We start from the raw sequence: 12,155 nt of genomic DNA on the forward strand, positions 1-12,155 counted from the left end.
GGTGGGCTTTAAAAAACAATAACCCGAGCTGCCTAACATTAACGAACATCCTGTGGGACAGTTAATAGCTGCTGAAAGAGAGTCTATAAAGCAAAATGACAAATTGTCCTGCCACGGAGGGCAGACAAGACGCAGCATGGCTGGATCAGAAACTCTTCAGTGACCTGAGAACTGAGAGGAACAACAGCAACAAAAATAAATCTTAGAAATAAACATTTACAACTGTATGGGCGAGGCTGAGCGCCCAGGGGAAGGTGGAAGGTCTGTCCCTCCCCTGGACAGGGAGCTCACGCTGCGGAGCTTGGGGCGAGGGGGGCTTTAGTGCAAGCAGGGGGTGCCTTCACCCCCCGCGTCCGCCAAGGGGTGCCCACCGCCGGGACAGCTTTTGGCCGAAAAGGCGGGCAGGAGGCTAGCAGCCGAGACAGGGCTTCCATCAAGTCCATCGAGCCGAGGCGAGCGGCGGCGGCGGCGGAAGGGCCGGGGAAGGAAGGCCGAGGGCCAGCGAGGCCCGCCTTGCCTCGCCTCAGCCAGCGCCGCTCCCGGACGGGCACACACCCCCGCCCGGGCCCAGCCGCTCTCTCTAGGACCTGCGATGAGTTTGCCCGCCGGAGCCGTCCTCAGCGCCTGCGCGGAGGGAGGCGGCCGAGCCCCTTATAGCCATGGAGAGCGCCGAGGCCGAGCCGAGCGATAGCCGCCCGGAGGAAGACGGCGCCGCGCCCCGCAGCGGCTTCCCGCCTCCGGAGCAGCCCGTAGCCGCGGCGGCCACGGTGAGGGTGCGGGGGGTTGGCGGGGGTGGGGCGGCGTCCCTCCGGCGGGCCGCCGGCCTTGGCCCGGCCTACTCCGCCGGGGCCGAGCACCGGGCTTTCCTGAGCGCGTTGCCCGACCGCCGCGCCTCCGGCCCGGGGCGGGCGGGAAGGGACGCGGGGCTCGGCCGGCGAGGGAAGGCCGGGGCCGGGCTGTAGCGGGAAAAGGGGCTACAGGTGGGACGAGCCTTCCCTCTGCCTGCCCGGGGCCGGGCCCCCTGCCCAGGGGAGCCCGGGGCTGAGCTGTGGAGCTCGTCCCTCCGAGCAGTGGAGTTCTCTTCCTTCTAGCACCTCTGTGGCCGTTGTTGGAGGGTTTTGTGTGCCGTTTGCCCTCATCCTTTGTGCCAGTTTATTAGTAGTATGATTATTATATTTCTCCCCCATCCCCCATTTGATGTTCCCCCCCCTCCGAGTTTCACAAGTAAATCCCTCTTCCTGCTGGATTTCAGCTGGAGGTTCCCAGAGCTCTGCGTTTCTGGGGAGGGCGTGTGGTCCTGACTGACTTCTGCCCGACAATGTGTAAAAGATGACGATCCTCCTCTGAGAGATTAAAAGAAAAACATCTCGGTCTGCATGTATTCTGTTTCCTGTGAAAGGGGAGAGGCGGTTATGCGTGTCCCAGGTGTCCTGAGGAGGAATTCACCACTAGTTGGGAAGTGTTTGGGTAGAAAGTGCAGGGCTTTGGGTGTTTGTTTTTTTTTTTTTAATAATAAAAGTTACTTTGTTACCTGTAAGGAAAAACATTTCTCCTTTCTGTATCTTCCATGATGGCTTTTGGTATCCAAAGTTGTCTGTTTGTGGACTTTGGGGTTTTTTTTCCCCCAAAGCAGGTTTTCTGTTGTCATTTGCAAATGTGATATGGAACATGGGTATAAAATGAAGCCCTGCCAAAGCCTTTATCCTACAGAGACCTGTCTTATTTGAATAAATGTGGTGTGAGAGAAGGGGAGGCAGGGTTAGTAGCCTTTGCCTTGCTTGGCTAATGTTACATGAATCTTTATTTTCCTCCTCTAAAAAGATGGAAGACTGTTTGGCAAAAAAAATGGAAATCACTGTTTCGGAAGCCGAAAAACGGACTGGGAGGAATGCCATGAACATGCAAGAAACATACACTGCTTACCTCATTGAGACAAGGTAGGTGATGAGAGCTTACTCTCAAGAGTATGTGGATATACCATTCTAAACAGCTTTTCTCTCCTTCCCCCCAGAAATATTCAGGTACAGTTGATAAGAGGATTTAGTTTGTTTATGATTTGTTATGTGACTGTCAGCCTACTCTGGAGGATCTGTTCCTGTGAAAACTTGGCATCTGATCTCCAGTTCAGTATTAATGCTGGTGTTGTGTAACTGTGTGTCTATGTACTGTAATTCTTCATTTGGAGCTAGGTGGAAAAATGCGTGCTTGAAAGATGTTGCTTTAATGTGGTGTCAACAACTGCTTGGTTATCCAACCCATATCTGAGAAATAAGCTTATATACTTATATATGAGCTTCTGTGTGAGAGAGGTGGTGCATTGTGGTCTACAGTAATGGTTAGGCTTGTTTGGGATCACAAGAAAATAAAGAAGTCTCATGACTTATGTCATGTGGTCAAAATTTACTGCTCTACTAATATGCGAACTGTTTTGCTTGATCTGATTGCCACATAGTCATTGTAGATGCTCTAAGGGTTAGGGTTAATTAACTATTTCTGTCCTTCATACTGGCTTGAACTTTCACTGGAGAACTTGCTCTTTCAGTCATTTTGTGTTAGCAAGATTAATAATACAAGTATCGTAAACACGCTTGGTACCACAAAGACAACTTGCAATTTTATGTATTGAGTAGTGAACAAAGCTTTAAAATCTCTTCTGACTTATATAGTCACTTCCCAAACAGTCACAGATGACTCCTATTATGCAGGATCATGTTACTCAGCTGAAGCAAGAATTTCAAAATTAGACTTTATTAGGAGTTTTGTCTCTCTCTATATTAACAGTTTTAACCTTTGGGCCTTGCCTTGGGAACGATCTGCTGTACAGATAAAACCTTCTGAAACAAAACAGTTGCATTTTTGCAAAGGCACTGAAAAGTTCAAATCGTAATACTATCACTTAAGTCTTCTAGATGCTAGTCAGAAGGCTTCTTAAGTTGCCTCACTGTTGAAGGGGCACACCAGTCACACTAACTGCAGACCTACTGGGATAAGTTTACTATATTTTGCCAAACTTTAAGAATAAAATCCAAAATAGATGTACATCATGCTTTTCAAATATTGTAGCTCTTTGGCAGTTGCTCAGATGTTTAAAAGAATACTTTTGCAGTGTATTGACATTAAAGATCACATCTTCTCACATAAGTAATGTTATTTTTCTTTTAATGGTATTTCTGAGGGAAAAGAGAAGAAAATTGGAATCATTGGTGCCTAACTGTGATGTGAAGTGTACTTTAGGGGCATCTTTATGCAGCCTCAGAACATGCTGACTGTGTTGCCTTTCCCAGTCTTCCTTATGTTACTTTAGACTTGCTCCTGCTGGTCTTTCCCAGTGGTTCCTTCGTACTGGTAAAAATGTATTTTGCTGCCTGAATTGCTTTCTCTTGTTAAGACTTATTTTATTCTGTGGTCAGCAAATACGAAGACCAATTACATGTTTGTCACAGAATTATTGAAAATGTGGGTTTGTCACATCTCTAATAAAATAGGTTCTCTATTTCTTTTGCTGAGAAAGCAAAATTTCTTGCATAAATATAATTGCTGGCTATTAAATGTGCTTCCTGCTGAGCCTGTAGCTGTAGGTGGGCTTCACAGCAATTTGTCTGTGGGTAATAGGATATTTTGTAGCTGAAGAATAGAACTCAGTTTATAGTAATATAAAAGGAAGACCACTTAATAATAGTTGCATTACAAATATGTGAATTGGGGTTCTGCCATTACTGCCATCTAGGATTTAATTTCAATTTGAATTGAGGAGTTGCACGCATCTGGGTGAATACGAGACAAGATGGATGCAATTACAACCACTGTATACTTGCTACAGAACAGGAGCTGGGTACCTAAACTTTTAACACCTTAGTTTCGCTGGTGCCGGATGAAACTGTTTTCAAAATGCAAGTGACGGTGCTGCTTCCTTTTTCCTTTTCAAAATGAAAAGATTTGTTACTATTATCACACTTTCATGTGACTTTTTTTTTTTTTTTTAAAGTGATGTTATACCTCCACACAGATTTCTTTCTTTGAGACAAAACGAACTCTCCTGATGTAGGCTGCAGAGACTCGGCAAATTCCAAGGGTTGTGCTTCCTGAAAGCATCTCCTTTATTCTTGGTTTACACCTTTCTGCATTAGTTAAGTAGATTTTTTTTGTGGTGAACTATTTCTGTTCAATTAGTCTTGGAGTCAGTTTGTTTCACAGCTTCCATTAAGCTATACAGTTATTTAAAAATAACTTAGTTTTTATACTCTCCCTGTGAGAACAGATGAACACTTCCACCTGTTTGTGGGAAATGGCATTAAGGCAAATACAAAGTCTTATAATTAAGATGTGTAACTAAATATTCCTCCTTGAGATGGAGCTGCTCAGCATATCGCTTGCTTTCTATAAGGGAAATTGGAAATGTACAGGACCTCACTTAGATTCAGATTTGCGTGCTTTTTAGAAATTTAGACAGCTGTGTTTTGTACCAGAATCTGCATGAAACTACAAGAACTGAGACAGTATAAAACCCAGAATTTGACTCCTGGTCTTGTACGCTTTGTTTTCCATGGCAGAGCTGAAATTTAATCAGAATGCAGAGCACTTCTAAGTGCTCTGTGTTGATGGACTTTTAATTATAGTACGTGGAGGCATGTCTGTCTGCCTGTTCTCCTTCAAGGTAAACAATTTCTTCTGTAGTAGTGGGACAGTTCCATTTAGTTAACTTTTGCTTCTGTCCCTGCAGGCTTTGAGATCTCTATCCTGGTTCTCCTGGTCACACAGTATGATGACTAGATTGTGGGATTTTTTTGTTTAAATGTGGCTTTAGGAAAAAGTGACTTAACTTTGTGCAGCCTGGTAGCTGACTACTTAATAGCAGGATACCTGGTTTCCAGCCTTACTAGTCTTTACTTCATTTTGAAGTAATTTGACAGGGTGGCTCACTGCCTGTTCCCACAGCACGGCTGGGGAAGTTACTAATCTTATTTCTGCTTTCAATATTTGGAAAGTTTTCTGTTAGTTAAATTGGGGACATGAGTGATACCTGCTTCTCCTTTAAGACCTTGGATTGCCCATCCGAAGTGTGAGGACTTCTAAACAAAGTTTCTGTGAGAGAAATAAACTTGGAAATCAGCAGCCAGCCAGGTCACAGTTCAGCAGTGGCAATGCTGCACTATGGGACTTCAGGAGTTTTTCCTTTGTTATGTTTTGTTTGAATGCCTTTTCCAAAGTCTTCCGTTTCATGTTGGGCTAGGTGAGGAACCCAGGCATGCATTTACCGGGGAGAGGCACAGAACGAATGCCTGCAGAGGTATGCTGTCTTCTGATGAAACAACAAAATGCAGATTTTGGTCACTGAGGGTCAGGGAGACTTGTCTGCTCCTTCCAAAGGAGGTACTGGGGAAAAAAGGAAAAGTCTGAATCCAGCATGAGCTTTAAACAGCAGAATCAGGAGATGAAAGATGGAGGAGATGCTTTACTGCTGATTTGTACTTAACTGATACTCTGAGGGCTGGAGCACCTCTCCTATGAAGACAGTTGTTCAGCCTGGAGAAGAGAAGGCTTCCTAGATATTAGGAAGAAATTCTTTACTGTGAGGGTGGTGAGGCACTGGCACAGGTTGCCCAGAGAAGCTGTGGCTGCCCCATCCCTGGAGGTGTTCAAGGCCAGGCTGGATGGGGCTTTGGGCAGCCTGGTCTAGTGGGACGTGTCCCTGCCCAGGGCAGGGGAAGTAAAACTAGATCATCTTTAAGGCCCGTTCTCACCCAAACCATTCTATGATTCACCTGCCTAGTGGTTGTATGTTTTAGTTAAATACAGCGAACTGTTTAGGTGACAGCATTTAAAAATTAAAAAAAAATTTAAATCACCTGGCTCTGAAAATCTTCTGACAAAAGAACTGCCTCTTTGTCATAAGCTTGCCAGGTAACTTTTGGTGGTTTACAAAGTACGTAGTTGATCTGTAATGATTGCTCTCTATCTGTTGAGGCCTATATACAGAGACTGTTTCTAAATAACTAATGGAAAAAGTTGCCCAGCCCCTCAAAACACTCCTCCTCTCCACAGAGAGTGAACCTTGTCCGCTGTAGGGGAGTGGAAGTGTCACTTCTCGTATAGTGGAAGGTCAAAGGCTGAAAGCAAAGTTACTGCTTATGTGATTGAAGAGGTGATTGCTTTTACAAGGAAATAAACCGATGTATTTCCTTCTCGTCTGATTTAATATTTTGCAGCCATCCATCTTATTATTGCATTCAGAATTGTTTAATGGCTCATTTAAGATAATTAGTTTTAAATGGGAAACGGGAAGAGGTTAATTAGATGGACTAAAGTTTTCACATTGGTACTTTGAATCAAGGCAAATGAACGTGACTTTTGGAGTAATGTAATCTTCTAATCACTTATGATAACATCAGTTATGAACGTAAAAGCTGAAGGTTTCAATTTTGTCTTCTAATTTTTTTTCAGGCAGGTTGGTTCACTCAATGAATAAAGTGCATTGTTAAAACTGTACTTAGAGGGGAAACATATGGTTTTGCTGCCTGAAGACTGTACAAGTATTATATTGTGTTTCTAAAACCAAAACAAATTGAGAAGTTTGACTGAATGTCAACAAGTGATTATAATCTTAATTGAAACTGGTCTGCAGTACTTGCATTTAATGCTGGAGTTCATAATGTGGTCTAAAAAAATTAGATGGTAATGAAGGTATTAAATGTAATGAGTACCTTTGTGGATTTCTACTTCCTTTCTGGAACAGGGTTCCTGGGGAGAAATGCTCTTGTAATTGGTGATATTTTATGGTCTCATGTGTAACCAGGTGGAGACATTTTTGGTGTGATAAAAAAAATTATTTCTCTCATCTTACTTGCCTGTCCCAAATCCATCCATGCAGTTTCAGACACTTACTACCCCATTGAAAAGGCAGAGGTGTGGATGCAGGCTCATAATTGAGGGCTGTACAGTACTTTCCCACCACAGCTTTGCTCTCTCTGGAGGGCAGAATCTGGCTGCTTTTACTTTATCAAACCCTGGGTGGAAGGGAGAATCTTAAGTTAGCATTAATAATTTCAAAATGTTTCTTAAATTTATTCAAATGGGTTAACTTGAAAAGCATTGCTTCTTTGTTAGGCCCTACTCAGCTGCCCTCCTCAAGTGTCGTCTTCCCCTTCCAGTCATAAAAGTCACTAAACTGATGTTTTGGAGCCTCTTGGAAAAAAAAAAAAAAAACAAAAAAAACCCAAAACCAACCAAAAACCCAACTAGAGCGGGTGCTGCTAGAGGCAGAGGCAGCAGGCATGTCCATCCTGCAGAGAAGAGGCGGTGTGGTGGCAGACTCTTGCTGAGGTGCAACTCTTACACTGCAGCTTTTTGCAGTGGCATGTTGGGCGAAGAACAACATCCAGATATTTCTCTGGACAAGTGTCTTTCTGCCTGTTTTCCTCCCACACTTGCTTGCTTTGCCTATTGTCTCTTACCAGCTTTTCACCCAAACCAAGAACTGTGTTATATAAAGATAAAAGCAACAACTGCAACTATAAAAGGCACCATTCACACTTCTAAGACAGTGAGAATAAATGCATGTTAGAATAAAGGAAGTAAGTATGATTTGAGAAGAGAAATAACATCAGGTTGCTTAACACAGACTGCGTTGAGGAAGCTACATCAGATGCTGTCTATTTAAAGAACAACAAACTACGCAGGCAGGTTTGACCTTCAGGGTTCTCTAGGAGTAATTTAACTTTTTTCTTCAGGGTATAATGTGAGGCTTGCACATCTCATAATCAAGCTTTACAATCCTTAACTTAGATTTAGGGAAGCCTTGTGTGCTGTCCACAGATCTGCTTTGTCAGAATAAATTGGCAGTAGGCTTTAGATCTAGTAAACTTCCTTAGTTTTTTCAGTGTGGGCAGGGAAGATGTGGTGAGTGGCATGATCTGGTCTGGCAGTCTTCTTCCTTCCTCCTTGAGTTGTTGAGGCCCCTTGTGGACAGAAAACTTCAAGTAACAGGGTTCCTGCACCTCCCTTGTGGGGTAGTAGTGGTTTGTTCTGAGGTAGGACTAGGCTTCTCTATAAAGCTGTGGTCCTTCCCGCTGAAGTACTACGCTCCTAGATGACCTTTTACAAATTTTGGTTCCCGTTTAATTTTCTGCTTGATATTTGTATGTGTGCATGGGCTGAGATGTAACTACTCTGATTGTGGTTTTTTTTAAAATGTAATAATATATATTTAAATATAATAATTCTGACAAATACAAAGCTGATACAGCAGGCATGTTGAGAAATTTTTAGTACAGTTAAGGCTCCATGTGGTCTTTGTTGCTTCTAGCTTATAATAAACTGCAAAATAGTTGTGAAGTATTAAGAGCATAATTTACACTCGAACCTTCTCTTGTCAGAAGGCTGTGATCTCTTACAATGACAGCTTACTGATGGTGTGTTGACCTCAACCCTTTCAAATGATAAATGGACTGCTACACTACGAGAATATGTGATGATCCTATTGGTGTATTTGCCTTCCTTCAATATTTGTAGGATAGGAATGTGAACTGGAAGTGCATTCTCTTCTAACCCATAATCTGTACTACAGGAGTAGAGTATATGTAGTTCCCCAAACAAACTTGAAGTTATGAAGTCACTCTTGATTTAATTTCTTTTTTTCTCTTGTTAGCTTGTAGCAGAGCACTATCCTTTAGTTCTTTTCTCACACTTGTTGTGTTACAACTATTGAAACTTATTAAATGATAATGTGACTCTTGAATGCAAGAATTGGGAGTTCTAAGAAAAATACAGATCGACTTCTACACGGTGAAGCTGACTTGGGTGTGTGGAGGAATGGCAAAGCAGAACAGGATGAGTTAAAGGCAGATCAACTATGGAGGACAAGCTACCTAACTTTATACTACTAATGTATATTACTGTAATTGCATTTGATATGAGAGTGCTATATTGAGGCCACTTACAAATGCATACTACCAAAATTTGGCGTAGTTCTTTTCTTACAGCTTGTGAAGTTGTAGTTCTACAGAAGTGCACTTGAAAATGCAGTAGGAATGTCTGGACCAGAAAGTTCCTTGAAAGAATGAACTCCCGTTCATTCTTCTCTGTGCTGACCTCATTGATGTTATAGGTTATTCAGAAAGAGATAAATACAAGATCAGACTTGCACTGCATTGGGAATTGATTGAGTTAGGGGCAGAAGATAACACTAAGTACGCGCTGTGTTGAAATGAAACAGCCGAGTGAACTTTCCAAGTACTTTGTATTCAGGAGGTGGAAAACTTTATATTTGAAGTTGGCCATGGCAGTGTAAGCCCATAGAACAAGTTAAGTGGAGATGAAAAATAACTGTGGCTAGCAGTACTTTTTCCTTAGGGGCCCATATTGACAAGAAAAATAAGAATGATATTTAAAAAATAAAGTGAACTGTTCTTCTTGCAGTTTACCTTTGGTGGTAACTTTTTAAGCCTCTGTAACTCTACTGTATGTCTGAAATGTGTTAGGCTGCCATAAACTGTCAGTGGGGTGTGCACACCTAGCCTACCTCTAGTTACGAGGTGATGCAGTCAGTCTTAAACTTCAGTTAAATTTTAAAAAAAGATGAATAACGAAACTCCTATTACAGAAAAATCAGAACTAGAAAGAAGAGCTAGTTAAGCCAACTCCCGTGCCAGTCTCGGGGGCTGCCTTTGCTGCAGCCAGGAAATGATTATGCATAGGAGTGACAGAGGCATTTAGTAACAGTGGATCAAATGCATCCTGCAGGGTTGGTTTGTTGCTTTTTTTTTCTTCCTCTTTCTTGTCTGATAGAACATCCATTATATTATGGAGAAGTTCTTGTTCCAGATCTGGGTCTGTAATGTTCCTGCCTTTAGAGTGAGGGTGGCCGCAGTCTGCTTCATTCTCTGCAATGTGTCTGCCTAGCTCTAGGTGAGTCTCTGATGCTTTACTGCTGACACAGCAGCTCTGTATCTGCAGCACAGATGGGTCCTCCTGGAATGTGGCCGGGTTCTCAGGGCAGTGCTGGCGTGTGCTTTTTCCCACCTCCCTATTCATGTTTGCTTGTGCAGTAAGTTCTGAGAGTCCACGTAATCCTGTGATGTATTGATGGTGTCAGTCTTGCTTAAGAGTTGAAAACAACCCATGCAGAAGTAGTGCTCTTGAAACCCGGGGTGTAAGTCAGTGCAACTGGTTGATAGCTGCTGAAGCTAGAGGTTAAAGGGATCCCTGGTTCTAAAATACTTTCATGTGAATGGCCAGATTGTTTACCAAACCCTGATGGAAGCTTCTCCTCTAGGAAAGTGAGGTTTGTGCCTTCAGCTTTCAACTAAACAAATAATTTTCCAGGGCATAATAGCTTAATTCTTTATCTGTTTAAGTTTACCTCCGACTCAGCAATGGTGTAATCACTAGATACCTGCTTTTAGCTGAAGTGTTCTTGAAATGTTGAAGCTGTGCAATGTAGTGTAGGGAGGAATGCTGTGCAGCTTGTCAGCCTGGCACTAAGCTGAGCTTACTCTCTTCAAAACTCTGTGGTTGCAGTTGTAACTTTGTTGAATTGAAATACTCTAACAGGGAAGAATTCTGTGGGATGTTGGCAGTGCGATTTAGTGGCTGTCAGTGCTGTGCTCACCTTTTTTTCTGAAGTCAGCCTCAAACAGTTTTAATCTTCAGCAGTTTGCATTGAATGCTTATGAATGCATCCTTTTTTCTTCCTCCTTGTGATTCCCACCCCCCCACCCAAATTTAATCACCTGGAATAAAAATCCTTTCCACAAAGCAATGATAGATATAAAGAAAATGTTCTGCCTTACTGATTTTAAAAAAAATCCTTTTGCATAATTCTGTATTACATTACTTCAACCTCAAGGTGTGACCATGCTTTTTTTTTTTTTTTAAAAACAAGAGGATCTAGCAAGGTTATTTCCCTTTAATGAGAGTTCAGAAGTGGATGACAAAGGCTTCTTGTATTTTGTTTAGGTGTATTAAACAATGAGGTTGCTCTTGAGAAGGATCGTTTGGTTTTCAGTAAGGTCATTAGAAATCCAACCTTGTAGCTTAAGAATAGCTTAAAAAAATAAATAAATTATGTGCTATTTAGGTGTTTTTAAAATTTTACTCCAGAAAGTTCTTATGAATTCAAGAACTGCATAGCCTGAATTCTGCTGGAAGAAACAAAGTAGTACCCTATTCTATTGAGTACCGTATGAGTAAGTACTTGTAGTTCACAATGTACTGTGCCCAGTTCTGGGCTCCCCAGTACAAGAAGGATGGGGTGATACTGAAGCCTTTCCTGACCCTGTGAGGGGCCACGAAGATGGTTACGGCCTTGGAGCATCTGGCGTGCAGGGAGAAACTGAGAGGTGGGGTTGTTCAGCCTCTGAAAGAGACAGCTTGAGGGATCTTGGCAACATGTATCGATACCTGGTGGGGGAGGTAAAGAAAATGGAGTCACACTCTTTCTGTGAGGCACTGAGAGAGGACAAGAGGCAGCAGCCACAAATTCAAATATAGGAAATGCCATTTAAGTGTAAGAAAACCTCTTTACTGTGGGAGCGGATCTCCCAGTGTGGTGGTAGTCTCTGTCCTTGGAGATACACAAAATCCACCTGGACGTGGCTCTGAGCAACCTGCTTTGAGCAAGGGAGTTGGATTACAGACTTGCAGAGTTCCTTCCAACCTCAACTATTCTTTGACAATCTCTTAACATACTTAATATTGGTTCATGTAGGTTTTTGTCAGTACTTTGTATGCTAATTAGTCACTTTATGTAAGAACTAAGGTAGACATAGACATCACTGGTTTCTGTTAAGTGCCTTGTCTGAAGTCTCTATGTGTTTATTCTGGCCTGTGCTGACTGCCAAGAAGTGTTACTAACCTGATGCTTATTTTATGGTATTGCAAAGTATTTCTGTTGCTCTAAATGTCTTGTATGAAGGATGATTTTTTTAAGTTATGTTACTTTTCAATCCTATAATAGTCCATGATTTCTCCTTTTATAGTAACATAAGATCCTTTAAGCCCTTGCTAGATGATGTAGGCTTCAAGTTTTCAACAAATTTTTCAGATGATCAATTTTGTACCTGCTTTACCCTATCTTTAGCTAGTTTGTTAGGCTACATATCCTTAGTCCTTAAATATAAAAAGATACTATTTTGAACAACAAAAAAAAGTGCTTTGAA

The 12,155-nt window shown here is 42.3% G+C and overlaps 1 protein-coding gene across 1 annotated transcript in view; it reads left to right on the plus strand.

Annotated features, from left to right (window-relative positions):
* The first annotated feature begins 350 nt into the window (after nucleotides 1-350).
* The window catches only part of SNX4 (sorting nexin 4), a 35,733-nt gene continuing 23,928 nt past the window's right edge, over nucleotides 351-12,155 (plus strand). Inside the window, 3 exon segments of the mRNA XM_054209303.1 lie at nucleotides 351-640; nucleotides 642-767; nucleotides 1,822-1,937. Of these exon segments, the coding sequence (XP_054065278.1) occupies nucleotides 593-640; nucleotides 642-767; nucleotides 1,822-1,937 (290 nt within the window). The 5' untranslated portion in view covers nucleotides 351-592.

Source organism: Rissa tridactyla, chromosome 7 (genome assembly GCF_028500815.1).
Source record: "Rissa tridactyla isolate bRisTri1 chromosome 7, bRisTri1.patW.cur.20221130, whole genome shotgun sequence".
NCBI classification, from domain to species: Eukaryota; Metazoa; Chordata; class Aves; order Charadriiformes; family Laridae; genus Rissa; species Rissa tridactyla.